Source organism: Microchirus variegatus (genome assembly GCF_963457635.1).
Source record: "Microchirus variegatus genome assembly, chromosome: 3".
NCBI classification, from domain to species: domain Eukaryota; kingdom Metazoa; phylum Chordata; class Actinopteri; order Pleuronectiformes; family Soleidae; genus Microchirus; species Microchirus variegatus.
Window position 1 is genome coordinate 38,244,852 of NC_139804.1, and position 25,614 is coordinate 38,270,465.

The 25,614-nt window shown below is 40.3% G+C and overlaps 1 protein-coding gene across 1 annotated transcript in view; it reads right to left on the bottom strand.

The window, feature by feature from the left end:
* LOC310925199 (neurobeachin-like) overlaps positions 1 to 25,614 on the bottom strand; it is a gene marked incomplete at both ends in the record, with an annotated part of 330,054 nt that overhangs the window by 181,216 nt on the left and 123,224 nt on the right. The window contains 12 exons of the mRNA XM_083887081.1: positions 8,350 to 8,791; positions 12,134 to 12,302; positions 13,289 to 13,393; positions 13,535 to 13,665; positions 15,530 to 15,710; positions 17,156 to 17,306; positions 17,487 to 17,704; positions 21,780 to 22,754; positions 23,865 to 24,057; positions 24,597 to 24,720; positions 24,812 to 24,893; positions 24,980 to 25,088. Coding sequence (XP_083743207.1) covers positions 8,350 to 8,791; positions 12,134 to 12,302; positions 13,289 to 13,393; positions 13,535 to 13,665; positions 15,530 to 15,710; positions 17,156 to 17,306; positions 17,487 to 17,704; positions 21,780 to 22,754; positions 23,865 to 24,057; positions 24,597 to 24,720; positions 24,812 to 24,893; positions 24,980 to 25,088 — 2,880 coding nt within the window. The remainder of the gene's footprint in view (positions 1 to 8,349; positions 8,792 to 12,133; positions 12,303 to 13,288; positions 13,394 to 13,534; positions 13,666 to 15,529; positions 15,711 to 17,155; positions 17,307 to 17,486; positions 17,705 to 21,779; positions 22,755 to 23,864; positions 24,058 to 24,596; positions 24,721 to 24,811; positions 24,894 to 24,979; positions 25,089 to 25,614) is intronic.

The following is a 25,614-nucleotide window of genomic DNA, read 5'->3' on the forward strand; positions in this document are numbered from 1 at the left end:
CGTCAACTCAACCATGTTACTTTTAAATCGACGACAAATCCGTAGTCCGTAATAACGTAATCTGCACAAAGACTGGGATCATCTTTTTAATGTCATCGTCAGTCGGTAGAATAGGAAACATGAGTTGATCGATCACCTAACCCACAGGTGCCAAAACAGACCATAATATAATCCCAGTCCAGAATAAAGCAGCCTATGCTAGATTACATATTATGTATATTATGGCCTAGGCCAGACTATACCCCTTACACCTACTCATATTATTGTTTCATCTGTGTGGTGTAAGTTAAGTGACAAAGTTAAACTGACTTAAATCTTGAAATCAAAGGTTTGTTTATAATCAGAGACTTGTTTTGGATAAATGTGTGAAACCTACTAAAGCAGCTGATGACAACTATATCCTACATTTTGTTAGGTTGCTGATGAAAAAAAAGCTGATTTTAAGAACAAAACTTTTATTTTCCTTTAAAATGTAGATTATACTTGTTCCTGTTCCTACATTAGTGAGGAGTGAATATACTCGACTATACCCCCAGGTATAGTTTGGCCTAGGAAGGTTTATTCCCTGTATATACTCTGGCCTGGGTCAAACTATACCCAGGTTTATTCTGGGCAGGGGTTCATTTTGTCTGTTACACTGAGATTATAATATGAAATGCTATATTTTTCAGTTCTAGATATCTGTGACTTAATGATCTGTGCCTTTGCAGATGCACTATGTAACTTGTAATGCACGTGTGTAAATTATTGTTGAAATTGCCCTTATTTCTCAATAAATTTCAGGTTGTTCATAATAAAGATACTTTGTTAAATGTAAAACAAATGGATTGTAGCGTATTATGCTATTATTTTACTGGACCGGCCCACTTGAGATCAAATTGCGTTGATGTGAACCATCAGCCCTGAACTAAGCATCACAAAAACTGTCCTTGGCAGAGGAAATGAAACTGCAGACAGAATCAGTGAACTATTCATATACTCTGACTTATAGATTTGATGGAATGATGACATGATATTGTTTTCAAATGGAAACTACACTCAAATTCAAATGAAATTGCCAAAATGTTCAGGCTCCAACTTTATATATCTTTACATTTTGAGCCTTGCATTTACATATAAAGGTACTGAACGATTCTGTTAACAAAATATTTTTAATCAAATAATTCTAATGATTCAGTTACACCCAAAACAACTGCTGTGCTGTGCCGGGATCATGTCGTGGAAAAAGTAGCTTGCTGCTGTTGCCACCTTGTGATAATATTTGGAACTACAACATATGTAGGTAATAGACAGTTTCTTTTTGCTTTGTTTTTTAAACAAAATGCTGAAATGTACCAAAAAACAAACGTATTGAAAAAACATAAATACATAGAAAGATTAAGTCCAGAGGGAAAATAAAATAATATCACAGTAATTCAGTATATACATACATACATATATATACATATGTATGTATGTATGTATGTATATAGACACTACTGTAGAAAACATCACATGCTGCTGAAGGAGGAACGGGCATTTTCGTGAATGATTGTAGTATGGCAAAGAGGGGACCCGGAAAAATGCCCCCTGTTCAACATGAGTCCCCCGTTTGTGGGTGTGTAACTACACCGAAGTCCCCCTACTGGTTGACAAGTACACACACACACACGGGACTCACACAGTCTGAGTGAACGCATGCAGGTTAAAGAGGATGCAGTGAACTCTGCGTCTCTGACAGGAAAAGAGAAGGAAAGCTTGTCCTTATCTAGTCGGCATTTGGCCTCTGGGGGTTTGTGAGTGTGCCAGATAACGTCTCCACTGATCCACCCCCCCAACCCCCCCCCCCAGGCGTTACTCGGGGTGACACAGGCCAGACCTCGGCTCAGTCACGAGCTGAGTCTGCTGTCATCTGAAGCAAATCCTCCAGAAAATCCTCCTCCTTCCTCCACCAAAACAACACAGACAGACTTTGACTGTTTAATCTCACGGTTAAACGTCCACACACACACACACACACACACACACACACACATGGAGAGGACAAACACTGATGTGTCGTCGTACATCACACGAGAACGAAACAACAAATCTGCCCCAGAGACACTTTTGGGAAGATTTATCCAACATAATTTTTCATAACTTTTTAAAACTTAAAGCTTCAGGACACTGATCGACGTCTGTGATTGTAAAATAAACGTAATATAAATCAAAATGCCAAATGCTGGTCTTTGGAGAGAGAGAGAGAGAGTTTATTTTCTCCTTCCTCGTGGCTTGAAATAAAAAGAAATGACACCGATTTAAAGCAGATTAACACCTGAATGAGACACGTGAGAAACATCAAGAATAAATGACATTTTATAGATTATATTTAAATCCAAAACAACTTTGAACAGTTGGAGAGTCAGTATTGAACAGATTTTCTCTGACTACATTTATCACAGTTTTATATAAACACATTTAGAAAGTGATCATTTTCTTCATAGTATCTTTCTTAGATTGAAGTCTGGATCTTTGTCACATAGAACAGCCTAAACCTGGACTTTTCTCACCACAGAACATTGTTCCACAGTCTTTCAGTTCATATCATGCGAGAACGCTGGTATTTGTCTTTTCTCTTTGCATGAATACAGTTTTATTTAAATAATCCTGAGCTCATGTGAGTCTGTTCATCACAGTAGAATAATTGTCTCTCATGCAGAAACCACCTGAGGGCTCGACGTTCACTTTGGTTCAGAAGTATTTTGGAAATATTTGATGTTTGAGGATTAGAATAAGGTCCCAAACGTGCAAATTGTGTTTAATATATTTAAACTTGCATTATCAGCAACACATATTCTGATTGTTTAGATGTGTTTTCTATCGGAAAGGGAAGAAAATGAAGCCAAATTAATATGAGGTCTTACATTATTTCTATGGCTGGTCATTTTCAGCTGAACAGTTCTTCTTCTAATCTAAATAATTCAATCTTGTACAAAAACGGCAAATTAAAGAGGACATTTTGCCTTATTTTGTGGGTCTTAAAACTGCCCTTTGACTGGGTTCATCTTTTTTTAAAAGCTCTGAATTCTACATGACTGCGCTGTTTCGTGGACATAAGTGAATCATGGAACTAATCTACTGGGTCAGATACTAATGCAGAAACATAATATCCTGCACTGAATTTGTCTTTCGTCATGATTTATACTGTGAATTGTGTTGTGAAATTTCCTTACAAAGTTGCAAATATTTTCAATGGTTCTTTGTTCAGGGCGATGCCGACTATGATGGTGGTAAATTTCAAGTCATTCCAAGATACTTTTTGTTTTTGAGAAGAAAGTCAGCTCACTGTTAAAGTGCATCAGGGAAAATGGATCATTTCCTGAATTTCAAAAATTCATTTAAATTATTCCTTAAGAGGTTTTTTCAAATATTTCCAGTGGATCCTTGTTCAGGGCGATGCCGTCTATAATGAAGGTAAATTTCAAGTCATTCCGAGATTCTTTTTTTTTTTGAGAAGAAAGTCAGCTCAATCTCAAAGTGCATCAGGGCAAATGGATCATTTCCTGATTTTCAAAAATTCATGAAAAATATTCCTGAAGAGATTTTCAAATATTTTCAACTGATCCTTGTTCAGGGCAAGGCCGACTATTATGATGATAAATTTCAAGTCATTCCGAGATACTTTTTGTTTTCGAGAAGAAAGTCAGCTCACTGTCAAAGTGCATCAGGGCAAATGGATAATTTCCTGAATTTCAAAAATTCATTAAAATTATTCCTTAAGAGATTTGCACATATTTTCAACAGATCCTTGTTCAGGGTGATGCAAACTATTATGATGGTAAATTTCAAGTCATTCCGAGATTAAATTTTTTTGGGAGATGAAAGTCAGCTCAACGTCAAAGTGCATCAGGGCAAATGGATCATTTCCTGAATTTCAAAAATTCATGAAAAATATTCCTTGAGAGATTTTAAAATATTTTCAACTGATCCTTGTTCAGGGCGATGCCGACTATTATGATGATAAATTTCAAGTCATTCCGAGATACTTTTTTTTTTGGAGAAGAAAGTCAGCTCACTGTCAAAGTGCATCAGGGCAAATGGATAATTTCCTGAATTACAAAAATTCATGAAAAATATTCCTGAAGAGATTTTCAAATATTTTCAACTGATCCTTGTTCAGGGTGATGCCGACTATTATGATGATAAATTTCAAGTCATTCCGAGATACTTTTTTTTTTGGAGAAGAAAGTCAGCTCACTGTCAAAGTGCATCAGGGCAAATGGATCATTTCCTGAATTTCAAAAATTCATTAAAATTATTCCTTAAGAGATTTGCACATATTTTCAACTGATTCTTGTTCAGGGTGATGCCGACTATTATGATGGTAAATTTCAAGTTGTTCCGAGATTCTTTTTTTTTTGGAGAAGAAAGTCAGCTCACTGTCAAAGTGCATCAGGGCAAATGGATCATTTCCTGAATTTCAACAATTCATGAAAAATATTTCTTGAGAGATTTTAAAATATTTTCAACAGATCCTTGTTCAGGGCGATGCCGACTATTATGATGATAAATTTCAAGTCATTCCGAGATACTTTTTGTTTTGGAGAAGAAAGTCAGCTCACTGTCAAAGTGCATCAGGGCAAATGGATCATTTCCTGAATTTCAAAAATTCATTAAAATTATTCCTTAAGAGATTTGCACATATTTTCAACTGATTCTTGTTCAGGGTGATGCCGACTATTATGATGGTAAATTTCAAGTTGTTCCGAGATTCTTTTTTTTTTGGAGATGAAAGTCAGCTCACTGTCAAAGTGCATCAGGGCAAATGGATCATTTCCTGAATTTCAAAAATTCATTAAAATTTTTCCTTTAGAGGTTTGCACATATTTTCAACGGATCCTTGTTCAGGGCGAACTCTACACTATGGACATTTAAGAAAAACACTGCTGCCTTGCTTGCATGTGTATAACACATAACACCAAAAACTCAAATATAAAATAAAACATATGGAAATCCGCATTTCAAAATCAGCTCCATCACTCCAGGGAGCAGAAGCACAAGTAAAAAAAAAAAACAACTTAAAAAACTCCTTGAAATATTAATATCTCCAGAGATACAGCTGTGTTCTGAAGAACGCTGATGACAAGCATCTTTTATTTAGCACATCTCTGTTCTGCTCTGCTCTGTGACAGACATCAGAACATCACAAGTGAGCTGGGTGTGGATTTAATCTCACGTTCCAGATGTAACCACCCCCCCTCCCCCCACCATCCCACCCCCCCGCAACACGTCTTCCTGTGGCACAGCCCGAGTCGTTACACTGGCTCTACAGTAACTTTCATAAAACATGAACCTTTCTTTCTTTTAGATGAATAATTCATCGGCGGGAATGAATCTCATGAATCATGCATAGATTATCTAGCCAATATTTTATTAATAGGATTGTCTTAATTGAGTTGCAGAGAATAAAGCGAACGGATTAATCTTTGGAACGAATATTAATGTGGTCTGCAGCTGTGGGAGTTGAAAGCGTTTGTTAAAAAAAAAAAAAAAGTATAAGCAAAGAAATGTTTCCTTTAGAAAAGCAGCAAACTGAATCCAATCAGACTGTGCTTTAGACGCAGAAGCTTACGTTTCTCTCACTTATTCAATTAAAACCAATTAAAGCAACGACTGAACATAAGCAAAATAAAGCAACATCTTTGAGGGTTTTGGGCTCAACGTCACACACCAAAGGCCAATCGCAATCCTATAAAACAAATGAGGCACAGATGGTTTCACACAGTGACCGAGTTCAACCACCAGGGGGCAGGATATTGCGACATACAGATAAGTTGATCGAATATATATATATGTATATGTATACAAAATATGTTATTAAATGAATAATTTATTGTAATATCTTGATAGTTCTACGTGATATTGTATAATATTTCCTGGAAAAAAGCATGATACGTAATAACATTACAAAAATTGTAATATGTATCACATGTATATCATGATAGTTTAGTGTTATAATATATAGCTGATAAGTATCATGTTATGATGTAAAAATGTTTATGTAATAACGTAAAAATATGCCTTGTAAACATACAATATGCATCGTGTGACATATAACCTGATACTTTAATGTTATAGTGGGAAAGATTAATCGTATATAATATATATGTGATAAATATCATGTCATAATGTAAATATTACATAATACTGTAAAAAAATTATTGTAAAAAAAATGATGTATCGCGTAATGTATACGTGATAGTTCAATGTTATTTTGTGAAACATTTGTCGTAAATATGTGATAAGTATCATAATAAAATGAATTTTTAATATAAAACATTTTAAGTAATGTAAAAAATGTATTGTAGACAGTAATATGTATCACATGACGTATAACATGAAAGTTTAATGTGAAAGAGTAATTGTAAATATGTGATAAATGTAATGTCATAATATTAAACATTTTACGTAATAACATCAAAATATAATACGTATCACGTGACGTTTAACCTGATTTATTTAATGTTATAGCGTAAAAAAATATGACGAGTTTTCACGTTGGAGCGAGAAAAGTTTCTTCTCCGTAACACGTGATAATATGTGAAACCACTAATTACAGTTGCTTTTCATGATCAATGACAGAAAATCTAACAGAGCTGATTTGGAGACTGTTTTGAATTTAGAGGCGGAAGTTAAGGATTACTGAAGTATTTGTGTTCTGGTTGAGGGTAAATCTGGATGTTGAGCAGTTTAAACCCCCCGCCCCCACCTTCCCTTCACCCCCGTGCTCTCCACTTTAAGCTATTTTTCCTCCTCCTTTTCTTTTTTGATGTTGTCACTCCTGATCTATTGGCGCCCTGACAGACAAATGAAAGGCCTGTCTGTCGCTGGCAGCTCATTTCGCTGGCAGGTGGCAAACAATTAGACACAGCAAATAGAGGCTGGAACGGTGCGAGTGACATGAAAAAGCATGAGACAAAGTTGTATATGTGGTCCAGAGGAGGAGAGAGAGAGAGGGGGGGGGGTTCTGTGTGAAAGCATTTCAAAAATAATACACTTTGCCGCGGCGGTGACTCATTTTCGAGGACGCCAGTTCCTATTACTGGTGTGAGCGGTGAAGGTGACAGCGCGGGGGCGCCGTTGTGGCGTAAAGGCGCTTCTGTTTAATCTGTCATCAACGCCCTGGAGACCTCCACCCTCTCAGCTGTGTCCTCTGTGTCCACACACTCCTCCGTCTTCTGCCCTATTCATCAAGCCCAGCTCAGCGGCGTCCATGTAATAAATGGAGGAGGTCCCATTGTTCCTCCTGACTCACTGAGTCACCCTGGCCTTTTCTCCAGGGCCAGGCTCTGACTACACACACACACACACACACACACACAGGTTTGTGCAGCAGTTCTTCTTAGGACTCTCACTGACTTCTATTCATTTGGACAGCGTCAAAAATCCATGAATCCGAACCCTAACCATAACCAGTTAAAGCCTAACCTTTAAATCACAATCAAATCTGAGCCCTAAACTTTCCCAGCTCCTCACAAATCAGGATTTGCCTCATTAGGACCAGGTTTTCGGTCTCTATGAGGACTACTGGTCCTGACAAGGTAAGTGGTATATATTGTAAACACACACATACAGGTTTGCACAGATGTTCTTCTGAGAACACCGCTAACCATAACCAATTAAAACCTAACCTTTAAATCACAATCGAATCTTAGCCCTAAACATGAGCAGTTCCTCAGAAATTAAGTTTTGGCTCATTAGGACCAGGTTTTGGTCTCTTTGAAGACTTCTAGTCCTGACGAGGTCAGTGCTTAAGCTAGAAAAACACACAGGTTTCCACATTTTCCATTCGTTTGGACAGATGAAACAAAGCATTATCTCTAAACCTAAACTATCTACACAATCCAAATCTTAGCCCTAAACTTGATAAGTTCCACAGAAATGAGGTTCTGCCTTATTAGGACCAGGTTTTGCTCCCGTTCATGAGTCAAGATGTGAAATCGGAATATAAAATAAAATATACACGTTTTTAATGCATTCAAAACTGATAATAATGATATATTTGAATATATAAACAATACTGAAGCACTGGATAAAGGTTTAACTTCAAACTCAACTGCAGTATCAAAATGCTCCACCCAAAATTCTTCTTCTGTGGGGTTGTATTGGCACATTATATTTGGGAATCACTGCCACCTACTGGACATGAGTGTGGATCAATGGGGGAGGCAGGATAAATCATGCAAATGAATCCTCCAAAACCGATTTGTACTGGATGAAAAATCTTGATCTCATGAGATCTCATGGTATAAGAGGTCCTGTCGCACACCTTTTATTCACTGTTTTAGTTAAATCTGAGGATAACAAAAGAAAATAATATGCTTTTACCTGTCAAAGGAGTGGAACTGCATGGGCAGCTTGGTCTGGACATGGGCTTTGGCAGCAGGGTCAGGGTAGGACAAAGCCTCCAGTCCGGTCTCCATTCCCTCCACTGGAGCAGCGACAAGGCTCTTCAGGATGTCCCTCACGCTGATGCCTTTGTTGGGTTGGCTGACGCTCGTGACGGACGGAGGCAGTTTCAGCAACTCCACGCTGGCCGAGTCGGACAGACTCTCCAGGGACTTCTTCACCTCAGAAGACAGCGTGGATATCTGCTCGCTCATGGTGTCCGCCAGCCCGTCGCTGCCGTGATCGGGATCGGAGCCGTTTTGGAGGCGAACGAGGTGCTCGTCTCCAATCCCGGAGTCGGTGCGTGGAAAAGAGTTGTGCAGGTGGAGGTCTTCAGAAGGTCCGATACGATCGCTACTGCCGTCAAAAGCCAATGGAGTTTCTGGAGAATGGAACAGACACACATGTTCAGTTTTTATTACCAATTTGAAATTGATTTCATTAACATTAAACAATAAAAAATATCATTATATAGCATCTTTTTTAGTATAAGTGTTGCTTTAAGCACTTCTAGAATGTTATAAAATCATACATATGTGTTTAAAACTAGGTTATGTTTGCATTGGCCTGGGTTGACGTGTACCTTTGGCCTTCTGTTACAATAGATTATCAAATTTTCCAGAAAACCCCAATCATATCTGTCCAAATCTGATCAAATTTCAATGAACTGTAGAATGTTTATACAGGATCAGACACTACATGACATTACAATCAGACAAAGTGTTTTCTGGATCTGATTACAGGACTACAGGTTTGGCAGCAGTTTAAATTTAACATGGGAAAGTCTTATTTAACGTCACAAATATCACATTTTCAAGAATTCCTTATGTCTTTTAATTAGAGCTGAAACGATTAATCGATGAATCGATTATTAATCCATTACTAAATTAATCGCCAACTATTTTGATAATTGATTAATCGGTTTGAAGCTTTTTTCATGAGTAAAACAAGATTTCTGATTGTTTCAGTTTCTTAAATGTGAATATTTTCTTAGTCTGCTCCACATAAACAAAGAAATCAGTAAGACTGAATCATTTTGGTTTGTGGACAAAACATTTTATGGACCAACCGATTAATCGATTAATCCAGAAAATAATGGACAGATTAATCGATTACGAAAATAATCGTTAGTTGCAGCTCTACTTTTAATGGCCAAAAGTGTAAAAAAAAACAAAAAACAAATCATATTTTTTAGACACTGAGTTTTATTACGTATTAGCAAGTATTAATTACCAAGTTCAGACGTGTTTATCTCAGCAACGTCTAAACAGATCAGGATGAATTTCGTTACACTTATGTAAGACGGTCGTAGCTATGAGCAGGTAAAGTTCTAAACAGATCCAGCAAGTTCTTCTAGATCCAGTGGATCAAAATATACGTATATAAAACGCAGGTGACAAAGTGTTAAAGCCATGGCAGTGTTTTTTTCTTTCTCTTATATTGGACGTCTATTTTTAAGTCTGAATTGCATTGGTGTCTTCACAGCCTGGTCTATAGAGACCTCATCATGCTCCCACCTTCCACAGGTGAGCTCGATTCCGGTTCATCCCGAGCAGGTGGTTAGTGGACTTTTGAAATATTCATCACATGCTCCGTAACGAGGACGAGAGTCGTCTGGCTTTCCCCGGTCCGTCAGACAATCGCCTGCCACCTGCCGTCTGGAAAATTCCCCCCAATTTCTGGTGAAATTTATGAAGGCGGCGGTGAGCGTCTCTCCTCTCAGCCACCTCCATGATCCCATTCTCCTCTGGTGGATTGCTTGCCTAATGGGCGCTGACAGATGGAGCCGAAAATAACCACACAAAGGCTCCACTGCCCCAAAAAAGCAGCAGTAGTTAGCGAGCACCAACCGCTGCTGCTTTCTCGTCTCATTTCCTCTTCATATTTTTCCCAGGCCTCTCTCTCGTCTCCTTTTATCTTCTAATTCACTTCACATTTTTGTGTGAATGGAAGTTGATAAAGTGTCTCGAGAGGGCAAGACGAGAACCTGAACTCCTGCTTTGAAGCCTCCAGATTTGATCACAGCCGTATGTAGAGACAAAAAGCAGACTCCTGCTGGACGACACCAGAACTGCCTGAAGTGACTTCACTTGGAGCGTTCCATCTTATTAGACAACGGGAAACCAGTAAAAACACTGCCTGTGTTTCTAATTTATGAATGTGACCCCAACTCCTGTACTTTAACCCTTAGCGCTCACATGGTATGGATCTGTGATGCAGGTGCGGTCATTTGCCATGGGACTACCGCCACACAACTCCTTATATGGACATCCTGGGATGTGCGTGTTTATAGGTCACATATTCAGGCTTTAATTTTATTTATTTTTTTCGTCTTCTTATGTGTTGTTGAGTTAAAATGATCAAGATAATTGTGCAGAAGTCACAAAAATAGAGCGTTTTCCTTTTTATTTTTGTTCAAGTGAAATTTGAATCTGATTTTAAACATTTCAAGTAGTTTTTTACCTCAGGTGTGTTTATGTAGTTGGTGAGAATTTTTGTTGTTGTTGTGATATGTGATAAATTGCATGTCATAATGTAAACATTACATAATACTGTAAAAAATGTATTGTAAAAAAATAAGTATCGCGTAACGTAAACGTGGTAGTTTAATGTTATATTGTGAAAAGTTTATTGTAAATATGCGATAAGTATCATGTTATAATGGATTTTTTAACGTATGTATTACATAATGTAATAGTTTAATGAATTAGCGTGAAAAATTAATCGTAAATGTGATATGTATATGTCATAATGTAAAACATATTACGCCATGTAAAAAATGTATTGTAAATTGTAATATGTATCACATGACGTATAACATGAAAGTTTAATGTGATAGCGTGAAAAATTAATCGTAAATATGTGATACGTTTAATGTCATAATATTAAACAGTTTACGTAATAACATCAAAATATGCATTGTAAAAATATAATATGTATCGCTTGACGTATAACCTCATTTATTCAATTATTTAGTTATTTAGTTATAGCGTAAAAAGTTCGGGAAAAAAAATCTTTTGGGTTCAACCTGGTTAAATAAAGGTTACATTTAAGGTCAATGCTGCACGTATTTAACATTTATCACCTTTATGTTTTATGAGTATAAAGAGGGCAATGTTATCAAATGACAGGAAGTAAAATGTGTCTTCTTTCATCAGGATCTTTGCTTTAGTTCACAGTTAATCCACTTTTAATAGCACCTACAATTAAATGTAATATCAGCTGTGCAACAGAAACGTAACATAATGGAGGACAGTGTGTTTTATACTGTGAGTAAATGTCTTGTTTCCACTAATCTGTTAAACAAAGATGTGGAGACGTGTACGTGGAAAGACGCAGGTGTTGTGTGCTACGATTTCTTAGCTAGCCATTTCTCCAACCGCAAAGGGTAAAATTCAGATGTTTCTGACCCTGGCTTATACGACCTCTCATTTGCAAAGAGAACGATGATCGGCATCATCTCCATCTGCAGTTTTGCTTTCACATTTAATTCTGTCCAGTTGAAAATGATCAGCGCTCATGAATAAATCATAGGTAATAGAGAGAGGGAGAGAGAGAGAGAGGATTTCCCTGGTCCTTCACTGAATGAGCTCTCAGCACAGCTGGCAGCGGCGCTTTAGAAAGGACTAAGGACACTTAACATTCATTTATATCAGCATAAGATGAGATTATTGAGTAGGGGGAAAAGAAAAAAGAAAAAGGTGAGATTGCAGCTGTCAGGCACCTGTGCCGGATGCGCAGTTCATCTCCTGACGCATGACGTGGCCCTGTGATTGGCTGCTCCTGGCAGTTTCACGCTGCGGCTCCAGGATGTCGCGGTACTTGGAAACCATGAGGACAGAGATGAAGTACACCACGGCCAGAGCCAGGAACTGGGCTTGTTTACTGTCGTCCTGTGGAGAAGAATCACAATAACGCTCGATTCTGGAGATTATACGATTGCTATCTGAGGCGATTTAGTCAACAAAGGGCACCACTTTCGTTTTTAACAGAACAGAATACAAGAGAACACTGACACACAGAGATACACACAAGAAGGAATGACTCCCAAAGAGATTGATTAAAGTGGTTCTCAAACGTCTGAGTTCCACCTCTGATTCTGATTCTGACACTTCCTCTCAGGTTCTTGGTGAGTAGTGGTGGGAATGACATGCAACCTCACGATATGGTCAACGATACCAATAATATCACGATACAACGATGCTGTGATTATCAATATACTGGGAGACAATCATGTAGCGATATTGATCTCGCTGAAGAAAACAAAAAACAAAGGCCATAATGTCGATGTATTGAACGTGGACGTAGCATCACTTCACGTAGCTTTCTCCACCATTAGCCCCGCTGTAAACCTAACCCTAACCCCAGAAATCGATATTGTGACTCAGCCCTAGCAGTCAGTGAAGGCCAGGACCAAAAAGATCGTCCTCTGAGACTTTACATGAGTGGATTTTATGTAACAGGGATTTACAGCAGTGCAGACGGTAAATTGAATAAGTTGTTGTCTGTTCTGAGCAGAACAGAACAGACATGGATCATAGATAAGACCTTGTCCCATTTGGCAAACAGACAATGGGACCAATACTCTTCCATGACTCTTTAATACTCTCCACAGTGACATTATGACGACCATCAAACTGACGTATAAACCTAGAGATGAGACTCCAGGAGTCAGGAGGGCAATTTGAGACGTCAAAGAAATCACGTTTCCCAGAAAATCATGAATCTTAGGTTGAACGTAGTATCTCGATTGCAGATGGCAGATAAAAAAAAGTGGTGAAAATGTCTCTTTTAGTGAGAAAAAAGAGGCAAATTGTCGAGAAAAAACTGCAGCCAAATCGCTGTGACATGAACCAAACACACACACGGAGACACTCACCACGTCACGGAAAACCACAGCTCGAAGACGATTAATGTCCACGTCCTGCAGGAGGCGGTCAGGGTCCTTGATGGGAGACAGGTTACTAGGGACAAATCTCTCTGGCTGTCCAAAAGCGTAGCAATAACACAATATGACATGCTACTCTACACAGTCATCGTTTGTGTACGCGTTTTTTACGACATATATGGAGCAAAAAAAAAATACTCTGAAGACAAATGACAAAGTTTCAAAAGCACACTCTACCTTCGTGGAAGCCACAGCATTGAGCAGGATTTCCTGAGTCTTAATGTTGTTGTTGGGAAACGTGGACTTATTTCCCGCGATGCTGTGTCTGTACCTGCACTCCAGACAATTCCTCACCGCCACACAACACACTACACACACACACATGTCCAAAAACACACACAATTATGAGCATAAAAATACAGAAAGCCAAGGTTTCCTGGAGGAGGTTTTTCAGGATAACACAGGCTTGATGTCATGCGTGACTTCTTTAAAATGAATCAGTTATCGGTGATGAGTGTTTGTGTGATTTCCTGGACGCCAGAGTCGGACACGGGGAGTGAAATGAGCAGCCAGACTGATTTCACACTGAGGCCAGTGATGAGGAGGTGTTTGCAGCAGTCTGACGGTGGTTTTCCCGCTCCACTAATCACAGTGTGGAGTCAACAGGAACACACTCCACAGGAAACTGATGGACTCTTCATGCAAATTAATGCCTAATTTTACAGTTTCTCCACCGCCAACTGTGACTCTGACTTCCCTGCTGTCACAACTTTAAATAAACAACACCGCAAATATTTAAGAATTTGCCTAAAAAGTAAACAAAATGTTCCAGATTTACGTTCAACAGCTCATTATTAACAGTTATTATCGAGTCTGGTGAACACTCCGTGCTTGATAAGAAGAAAAACTATCTTAAACCAAACAAGTAGTTGAATAAAACCTACATATTATAGCATATCCTTTTAACTGACGATACAAATAAACATTGAACTTTTTGTGTATGAGCACAAAAAAATCAATTGACATTTCAGGCCACTAGATGGTGCCAAGTGCTCACTCTCACGTGAGCTGTGGTGCGAGTATTATCGCAATATGGGATTTAGCAAATATTTAGTATATCGCAAAGGTGATTTAATCGACTTTTGACAAACAAATTTGGCTTTGGCATTAGACTGTCACGCGAAATACAGATTAAGATCTTTTTCCTCCAGGAACAAGGCGTCGTTGCACACACAAAAACGCTGTAGCATATGTGCCAGGCCTGTATGTGGCGCTGTAACGCTGCCACTGAAATACATTAGAAACACACTAGAAACAGAGAAGAAGACATGGAATTAGCGCTGTGTAAAAACAACAAAGTTTGCAACAGTAAATGCGAGAGGAAGTTACGTATATTGGTTGTATACAAAAACATTTTGGACCAGGATAGACCAGCATAGATCAGCATAGACCAGCATAATGATGATGGAGGACCTGCATAGAACTGCATGGAACTGCATGGACCGGCACAGACCAGCACAGACTGAAATAGATCAGCAAAATGATGCTGGTGAACCAGGATGGACCAGGATAGACCAGGATAGACCAGGATAGACCCGAATGGACTGTTTGACCAGCACCAAAACACAACTAACTGCTGGGTTATGCTGTTTTTTTTCTAGCAGGGAAATAACCTCATATAAATAAAATATACATTTTCAAATTCTGGATTCAGCTGTTTTTTACCCTCTACTGAAATGTAAATTCAGTGAATCTATTACTTACACACACAGAGAGAGAGAGAGGGTAAAATATGCACAAAGGTAGATCTGACCTCATGGAGTCCTGGGAGACAAACCAGTGACAAACACAAAGGGCTGCCATTTACAGAGAGAACCTGATTGGACTGCAAATTACTCTCTCTGCTTGTTATGAATTCCCCTTCACATTTTTACAGCTGGAAACTGCAGCGGGAAACCAGCGTGTTCTCCGTTTAAGTACGCAATTAGCTAAGGACTCTAAAATTAATTAGTTTTGCTGATCAAACAGAGGCTTTCCTGGGATGAGAGGGATTATTAGTGTGTATGAAGAGAATGCTGCTGTGGTATTTTGTAGCTCATCAATTTTCAGACTAACTGGAAAAGCATGTATTATACCCTTTTAAACCCCCTCCAAAAAAATGATACTGTAATTGGTTAAACCCCCTCCCGACTGCACTGAGTGACACACACACACACATGGTCGTGATCTCACCGAGTCTGAGGCACTGACGCATCAGGCCACCGGAGGACATGTTCTTCTCCGCCTCGATCTCGCTGAAGTTCAGCGAACTAGAGAAGACCAGCACGTCCACCATGACCATGAGACGGGACAGGAACGTGATGGCGGTCTCTGAGGACATCCCCTGCGTCACCTCGATGTTTTCCAACTCGGTCTAGCACACGAAAGACGCAAGTGGTGTTAACTTGTGCATTTTGTGACTCAACGTTTCAAAACACACGCAAAATTCCAAGGTCCAGTGTATAAGAAATACTGACATCTAGTGGTGAGATGGCAGATTGCGACTCATTCCTAGTTTCTGAGGTTTTGCTTCAAAATGTAAAACACGCACTTGTTGACACAAGATGGCCGCTTCTCTTAAGCAAGGTCGTTGCCTCAAGTACATATTAAAGTGCACCTAGACCGGAAGTACCATTAAACACTGTTTTTTTGGTGTGTATCTGCGACATTACCTCATTTATGAAGACCTGGAGGGTTAGGGTTAGGGTTAGGTTTTTGACCATAAAAACAAGTTAATGTATGTAAGTAGACCTCCATCATTAACATATATGTGCAACAGGACCACTCTATGTGAGATTTAAAGGCTTATTTACAGGCTTCAAAGGCCAAAGACTCTTCATTTTGAAGAGAAAATACTCAAACACATGGGTAGTATATTACATTTTTTGCCAATAAAATCTTGAAAATGTCGCACACTGGACCTTTAAGTATGAAAACAAGGACAAAAGCACGATAAATGGGGTCTCATCTCTGTGGAAACAGGAAATGACATTCAAAACTGTGGTTTTTTTTAGTGTTACAGCTAATGACAATTCAGTGTTACTCCACCTTGAGTGATATTTTGGAAGTCATTCCAAAAAAAGAGACTGTGAGTGATGCATAACTTGTCAGATAAATTCACATTAATTAGCTCCTGATTTTTACCTCCCAGAGAAACGGTTTAATTAATTCTAACCTTCGTAGGCTTTTCTCCGTCGTTGTACGCTTCGCTTTCTCCACGTACAGCTGCGAGAGTATATTTAAAAAGATGTATTCAGATTCAGCCTTGACATTAAAACTACAGTGAAAGGTGTCACTTTTGTGTCATTCAGCTGGGGGAAGGTCACTATCATCACCAACAGATGTCTTTTGCTGGGAACTGCGAGCGTGACGCTCGCAGTTCCCAGCATTTTCGAGTTTCAGAGTTGTGACAACTCTGAAACTCGAAAATAGACGTCTCAGGTGTGACGCACGAGAACGCTCTAATCTCTTCAAATGAAAAAACGCGACGCTAACACGGCAGCGAGGCACACACATAAACAAACAAGACAAAACAGATGCAAAATAAGAACATACAGCAACAAAAATCACCACAGTGTCAAAAAATATGAGAGAAATGTGCCACAGGGTCGGAAAATTAACTAATTTCCACATCTATTTTATACGTATCAACAAGAGATTATGATAAAAATCGCAGAAAACTGACCTTATAACAAATAAACTAGAACATCATGAATAAGTCTGATCTCACACACAAACTCAGACACCGGCACTTATAATGAACGACCACAAGATGGCAGTAGACCTCTTTGGTAAAAGCAGTGACGGTGCACTTACAGTAGGCGAGGTGGCCGCAGAGAGCAGAGGTAAAATCCCGCCGCAGGCGATAATGATGTTGTCGACCATTTGTGAAATGAGGTGGATGGTGTTGTGAACAAAAATTATGTTTTCATTACTATTCACAAAGTCCATGACAGATTTGGTGGAGTGGCTGCAAGGAAAGATGAGGTAAATATTGTTATTGGTACAAGATGTTAAATCAATTTAACATGCAGTAATAGAAATCATTTACATAAAAGGGGGGGATGTATATTAAAAAAGGGTAAATGCAATATCTGTCTAAAACAGCAATAAAATGTTGTAATGGTGACACACACACACACACACGCACCTCCTCCAAACATGGACGTCACTCTCCAGAGCAAACAGCAGGTCAGTGAGGAGCCTCTGGTGCATCGTCGACCACTTGAACTCCGGGATGCGGAACATGGTGGTCCGCGGTCCGGGACTGAACTGGCGCCGCTGTTCCTCGGTCATAGGTGTCGCCCTGAAGCCCAGGTCCACGTGGACGTCCCTCTCTGTTTGAGTGGCGACGTGGCCGTGAAGACCCTGACAGGTGAGGAGAGCAACCGATGAGTACGATCGATGAATTTAACATGACTATAAAACGGAGGAGGTCATTTCCATCGCACTAAGAAGAAGGACACAGTACTACTGTACAGGTAACGGCGTTATGATGATACAGTGATTATGAAGGCTGTTTAATGATGTATGTGTATTTGTGTTGTATGTATGTTTTCCACCACACAGTTCCAGCACAGCTCGACTCTACTTGTGTTTTTTTTGCTTTTCCATTAGTGACATTACCTGGTACCTGCTGTTTTTTTTAGTTCCTGACGAGGTTCCAAGCGAGCTGAGCAGATACCAAAACGTGATGTCAACAGACTACCGGCGCTGATTGGTCAGAGAAGGTCGTCACAAAAAGAGTCATGAGCGCGACGTCCGACACAAAAATCAAAGTGAACAATGCCGAACTGAACTGTGGATCCGATAAAAAAGACTCGGTATCAAAGCACCCGAACTAAGGGTGAATTCCAATTCCTTGCTTAACCCTCAATCTCAAAAATGCTCTCCCTCTAGTCCAAGTGCTGTCCTGAAAATTAAGTTGAGGGTCAAGTTTAAGGGCTGTATCGCGCTCAATATTGAGATTTTCCGAGACCACCCTTGGGAGCAAGGGCTACCCAGAATGCATTGCGTGTTTTGACATAACAAAGATGGCGCCAAAAGCAGTGAAACGAGTACGATACAAATGAAGTATTTTCTTTGTTAATAGAGATATAAAAATGTTAGTTTAGGCCCATATTATGGATTACTGACGTCATTGTTGCGTAACATTTATTTTTATTTGACCATCTTTTGTCAATAGTCGGCCGGTGTGGTTTACTTTTCAATAAGTCGTGGTGTGTGGTAACTGTCAGCTGAATATTTGTATGAGTATCATCTTATAACTAACTGACAACCTAATAACTTGACTGACAAACGGATCAGAATAAATAATCCTGACGTAAATGTCTTCTTCTTCTTCTTTTTTGGAGTTGACAGACTGGACGCAGCTTTCGCGTTATTCTGCCCCCTACAGTCTGAAGACGTATCTGCATTTAAGGGGTGTCCCATTTCTAAGTGACAAAATAACCCTCAACACTTTGGTTTTGAGGCCAGTTAAGATTAAGGGTTGAGCTTGAGGGTTAAGATAGGAATTGGAATTGGCCCTTAATCTCCAACATTTAGCAAAGAAAATGTCTAAAATCTTAATATTTATTATTCAATATTTATTTACTTATTAAAAAGTCCCCACAAGTAAACGATGAGACTTACGCTAATGCTAAAGCTAAAGCTAACTCTGCAGCTAAGTCACGCTAGCGAGCCTTTAAGTCCAAAACACAAGCATTTTTAATGGATATAAATGAGAGTGACAGTGTTGGCAGGGCAGCATCTGTTCAAAGAGAAGCTGTTGAAGCTGATTTGTCTGCAAATAAATGTCCAAACCCTTCAAGACAGAAGGTTCATGAGCTGTTTTTTTTTTTTGGAGGGGGCGAGAGGGCTAACACTGAAGTTCTTCAAACACTTCTGCTCTCTGTGCTTCACTACAATCTTTGAGCTAAAAGCAGGAAAAGGTCACACTGTCTGCTTCCCTCCACGTACTGGTATATATTTAAGTTTATATCTACCAGTGTTTATTCTGAACAGAAATAATCACGACTAAAACAGCTGCTGATTAGTTGGCTGCCAAAATAATCGTCACTTGCGGCCTTAAAAACTCTAACAACATCCTTATCACTCGGTGCCACTAACTCTTTCACACTGAGCTTTTAGTAAGTAAGTAAAGTGTATTTATATCGCACCTTGTACGGATATAAAAAAGTGCTTTACAATAAAATTAATAAATACACAAAACACCATAAAACCCTCTTCTATCTAAAAGCCAACATTCATCCTGATCTGTTGAGATGTCGCTGAGATATACGTACACGTCTGAACTGTCCTTGTCAAACTGGAATTGCCGCAAAATCCGTAATCTTTAATCTACTGTTTTGTCAATTTGAAGAGGTAGGATTTCTTGAAAATTTGACCGATTTTGGTGACATCATCAGTGGTAAAATTCTTACCAAAATTTAATGGGATCACACTTTATTTGTCACCTAGACGTCGCTGAGATTTACACATCTGAACCATGTTGAATTTAAACTGCTGCCAAATCCGTAATCTGGATCAGAACCAGAGAAAAGTTAGCCTGACGGTAGATTTTTTTTTTTTCCTTAATGATAAGCTACAATCACAAAAAATTAAGATTGATTCGTCAAAAACTACAGACAGGAAGTTGCTCTGCGATGATTAAAACATTACCTCCTCTGTGGAGGTAAGTAAAGAACAACAATGGTGTGCAAAAACGTATATGAAAATCTTTTAAAATATAGATTAAGGGCAACATATTTGGGTGGTCAGTTACCCAACTCAATGAATTTAGAAACTGGACACAGGATGTTAAACCCACACCAATGAGTACATAACCTCCTTGGTTGAGGAAACAACAGGCTACAGTGAATGCGACCTCGAAACAGAATATAAATGAGTCAGCAAAGTGCAACAAACAAGGCTGTTTTTAAGGAAAAAAAACAGCGAGAATTAATTAAACCAGACCAATTACAGTCGAGAAGTTCAAAAAGGCACAGAATAAATTCTGTCTTCTACCAGCCGCCTGCATAGATAAAAGAGCGTGACCTATGAGAAAGAGAAAGAAAGCAATGAATAAATCCCAGGTGATTTTTACAGAAGAAAAAAAAATATATATATACTTCTTCTATTTCTGCCCTTTGTTGGCTCAGCCAGCTACAGAATTTGAGCAACCCAGTTTCCTGAGTCTCAGAGGGACGTTGGTTGATGTGCGCTGGGCCTTTTTGTCCCTATTACAAGCCGAGTTGGGGGAAGAGAACAATCCCAGTGGGTCTGATAATGTAGAACTGTTCACTGCAGGCCAACACATACTGACAATGGTAAATGGTCTCCTCCATTCTCACTTCCCACTCTATGAACCTTACACTCCTCACACTGTTATACTGCTCCCTTGTTAAAGCGCTCTCAGGTTATTTGGACTGGACGTCAATGAATCTGTACGCTGTGTCTTTCTTATACAGTGACTCAAGCATTGTCCAAAGCCACCCATATATATACATATACCATATATATATACTGTATATACTATATATATACACAAGTTTGTTTAGTGTTTTAATTACAGTTGACCACGTTTTTATCATGGGTGAGATATCACAGGGTACCTCACGATACCAATAATATCACGAAGCATCGATTCTGTAATAATCAATATATTGCGAGACAATCACAGAGCGATATCTGTCTAACTGAAGAAAACTAAATCTTAATGTGAAAAGTTAAAAGTGCAGGATTTCGCGCTTTATTCAGAACAAAGCTCTAAAGTCTATGTATTGAACGTCGTCTTCAGCCAGGTACCTTCTTCCCAAGTTTCACTCATTCATTTAAGTAGCGCCACCGTGAGGAGACATGAAGTAGCGACGCCTGGTGAGTGAAACTCGCAGGGACTGTTAATTTTAGAGGGACTTAATTTTCCCTGGTGTATTGATCAATCAATCAATCAATCAATCAATCAATCAATCACAGAATCTATATTTTTGATCCACCCAGATGAATTTTTGATTCTATTTTTCTGTTTTTGCTTTTATTGCGATCTATAGAGCATGTAATATCTTGTCCTATCTCTACCTTTACTTTGAAATTCTGTGAAATATCATCAATGTCATGATGGACTGAATGGTATGTTTTCATCCCTTTTTTTTTCTCTAGACCCCTGGTTTAGTTGAATGTTGCAAAAACCTATACTAAGATCTAAAAGTGTGATTGATTTTCAAATCCTGACAGTCATTGGTCAGTCATTGGCACTGAAAAACATAACCATGACGAGGTCTACCAAGGCAGAGTCACTCAGAGGGCAAAGGTCATCCTAGCTGACTCACATCAGAATTTCTATGTGCTGTGATGAACAACCTCAAGCTCTCTATGTTTGCTTTTGTTTTTATTTACTGTATGTATTCCATGTGGGAAATTGGTGTATGGACTCTTGAAGACAATAAAGACTTTCTGAACAAACCTGTGTGGTGGCCGTTGTCTGAATCTTCTTTGTCTCCTTGTCTTTGCCATCGTCTGATCTCTCCGTGTCAGAGCTGTTGTTCACTGCATCTGCTGCGCCGCTGGTCTTAGCAGCCGTCGGGTCCACATCACGCCGCGCTGCAGCTGAGCCCTCGCTGACCTCTGGGCTTTTGGAGGCAGCCACGGCGCTGATGCCCTCCAAGGCCGCCTGTAGTTCAAACTCGTCCTTCTCCAGGATGCTGGGTAAAGAGCCAAGCCCAGAGCTGCCTGTCATGTGAGCGAGAAGGCCCAGCTCGTCACTGGCACTGGTGTGTACAGAAGGATTTAAGCTCGACAGGACCAGAGGCTCAGCTGGAGTCAGATCAGGCAGGAGCTTGTCCTCCATGCTGCCGGTCACCTTGTCAAACAGGAAGTTGTTGCTGATGCTGTCCTTGTCGTCGTCTAACGTAATGAGAGGGGGTGCGGTCTGCTCGTCCATGCTGCCTTTTGGCAACAACACACTGTTGGCGTTGCTGTTGAGCTTTTCCACCGCAGCACAATAAACGTTATCCAACAGAGAATCCACCCCCAACAGCGATCCGTTCTGTGAAACTAGCAAGGTTTCAGAGGACAAGTCCATGTCGTCTAGTTTGACCTCCGTAGCCTCCACCTTCTCGGCCTTAATGTCCACTAGAAGTTCAAGAACTTCAACCCTGACGCCATCTACCACACACTCTGTTCCACTCAGACTCTCCTCAGACGCCTTCCCCTCAGCGAGAAGGTTGCGCGAGTCAGCGCTCTCATAGTCGGTGTCACTCTCAGGTGTCTGTGAGCTATCGTCCATTTCTATGGCGCCCTTGATGCCTGACGCCTGAGCAGACAGACCAGAGATGGTGCTCACCAACCCCTTCTTCCCTTTCTTTATATTCTCCTCCTCCTGTCGCTGGTATTCTTCGTACATCTTTGCCAAATATTCTTTATGGGCCTCATACGTCACCTGTAAAAATGACAAGGTAAAGCACAGCAAAACTGCTTTAGTGACAAAGAAGGTGTATTAAATTGGTACCAGTTCCTACTTGGCTAGTACCAAAATATAGATAAGTTTCTGGCTAAACGACTGTGCTAATGATATTTGTGTCCTTTCAATTGCAACTATGCTTTACAACGGTAGGGATTCAGAAAACGGAAGAATGGTTGGCTAACAGCTAGGATTTTCCACATTCCAAACATCTACTAATGAGGACAAAACTGCTGAAGACATTGTTGACATTCGAGGGGACCGTACCTATGTTCCCCGGGTCCTATGTTCCTCGCTTTGTATGTGACCGGGGAACATAGGACCCTTTCTCTAACCCTAGCCCTAACCCTAACCCTTTTTCAAAAAAAGGGTCCCATGTTCCCCTGTCACATACAAAGTGGGGAACATAGGACCTTTTTTGGGAAAACGGGGAACATAGGTACGACCCCCATTCGAGCCATCATGGAAAACAGGCGCTTAAAAGTTTGGGCTTCCTTTGCTAAATTTTGGCAAAAGGCAGCTGTATGAAACAAATAAGGTAACAAAAGGTAGTTGCAAGAAACACTAGCAACCACACAAAACACGCAAATACAAAAATATTCACACACAAGCATACACCAAACTACAGCTACAGCTTGATCAACTTGAGGCAGCACAGTGTGTTTGAGTGTTTAGCTAAGCTAACATTTCTGCTGCTGTTGCTAACAGTAATGTAGCATCCTAGCTGCAGCCTACTGTTGCGCCAGTGCTAACAGAAACACAGCTGAAGGTAACACTTGTTACCTTGTATTTTAAATGTGTAGCGTCTTACTGCAGACTCCGTTAGCATCTCTTTTACGAACTTCTAATCCACGGGTTTAATAATACAAGCGCTAAAGTCAGTCCAAAGGAGTCCAATGGTTTAGAGCGGTGAGAGTCTGCCCTCTGGTGGTGATATAAGAAGTACACTTTCTCACAGGTCACAGTATTAGTACAACCCTCACTATACCTGTGCCAATGCCGTTCGCTTAGAAGACGTTATGATAAAAAAATATCTCCATGGACGGCGTTAATCAGTGTTTCCTGTTTGAAGTACGGGTCGGTTCTCACCTTAGAGTGGGCTATGGAGAGCGTGTCCACCCACACGCGCCATCCTCCCCACTCGTACTTGATGGCATGATAGAGCAGAATGCGAAAGACGTTGTACACCATCTCGGTGACCTTCTGCTCGTCAGAGTTTTTCGGATTGATGTAGCCGAGCGAGAACATCCAGTCCTGCCACACCGAGCACTGGAGTAGACACCTGCGACGTGAACGTCACCACAAGGTCAATACGTGGATTTACTTGACTTGCTTTTCACGTTACGGCAGACTGCTTTTGAACATTTAACCGTTCAGTAAGTAAATTGGTTGTTTATTTGGCGTCAGTATCTGTGGGAAAAAACAAAGTGGCGGCCGAGACAGAAAAGGTCCGGCAATTAAAAGCCAATTAAGCATTTTCTTTCGTGCCTCCACTTCAACAGCTTGACTTGACAAAGCCTTTTCCTACCAATTCATTCTGCGCTAACTATGATGTTGATTTAAGTCAGTGGCTTCACAAGACCTATAATTGATTTGCAAGGATGTGAGAGTGGGGGGGGGGAAAAAAAATAGGAGAACGCAGCAGTGACAAACTGTCAAAGACACATCTGCGAGGCAACATGTGCATGTCTGAGGATGAATTAACGTCCATATGAGCTTGTTAAATAAACATAAGGAGGAGGGAGATGAGTAATCGTCTTCTCTTTGATGCATTAATCAGCAAAATAATTGACAGGGGAGGTAAGTAAAAGTTCTGCTCACCGTCTGTTCTCTCGGCTGTTGCTGAACAGTTTGATCATGTCTGAAAGGAAGAGTCGCCGCACATCCATGAGCTCGGCGCTGGGGGCGGAGTTCTTCAAGATCGTCGCCACCACCTTGAGAATCACTATACGGCGAATGCACAAATACACAAAGATTAGATTGGATTAGAAAGTACTTTGGGGGGGGGGGATAAAAACCCTAACGTGACGGCTTACTTGGGTTCTGAATCTTGACAGTGGAGTCTGGGTCGGAGTGAGGTTTGTGCACCACCTGCGTGCACACCTGCTCTGTCAGAATCTAGCACAGGAAGTGGAGAAGACGACAGTTTGTACGCAGCGCCGACGACTGCCCGGGACATTTGAGATTTGAGAGTGTGTTATTACCTCGTAGAGAGTGTTGTAGGTTGTTAACGTGACGGTGCTGGTGTGAAGCATGAGCCGCTCTCCCAGGAGAGTGAAGAGACTGTGTGTGTGCATGATCTCCACCTTCCTCCTGTGGATAAACACACACACACACACACAAAAACAGCGGTAAAGTGGCCTGTTTAGAGCTCCCCGAAGCCACTGAAAGGATCAGTGAGTGCCATTAGCTTTCCTCCCCCCACCTTCCCTTCCCTTTTCACACCCACAGGTAGCCCGGGCTCTGGAGACAAGTGTCAGGAACTGCCTGCTGTCATAAACCGGCAGAATTTCTGTTGGCGGTGTGTGGGATAACGAAGTTAGCCTGTCACTGGAAATGGCTCTGAGATACAACACAGGCACGGCCCGGGTAAGAACAGGTCCCACACTAGCAACAATTCCCGCTAACGGCACAAGGGCGGCTGTCACAAAGCCGGAGCTGCACGACTCTGCTGCCACTGCGACAAGACAATAGTTTACAGGACTCTTTTTTTTTTTTAACAGAGGCTGGCAAATTGGACACTTAGGATAAGAGTAGTGTTTCTCTCAACTGCTTAAATGTGCAAATTTGGTAGAAAAAGGGTTAGACTAATGAGGCGTGGTATTGATGTGGAACTTGT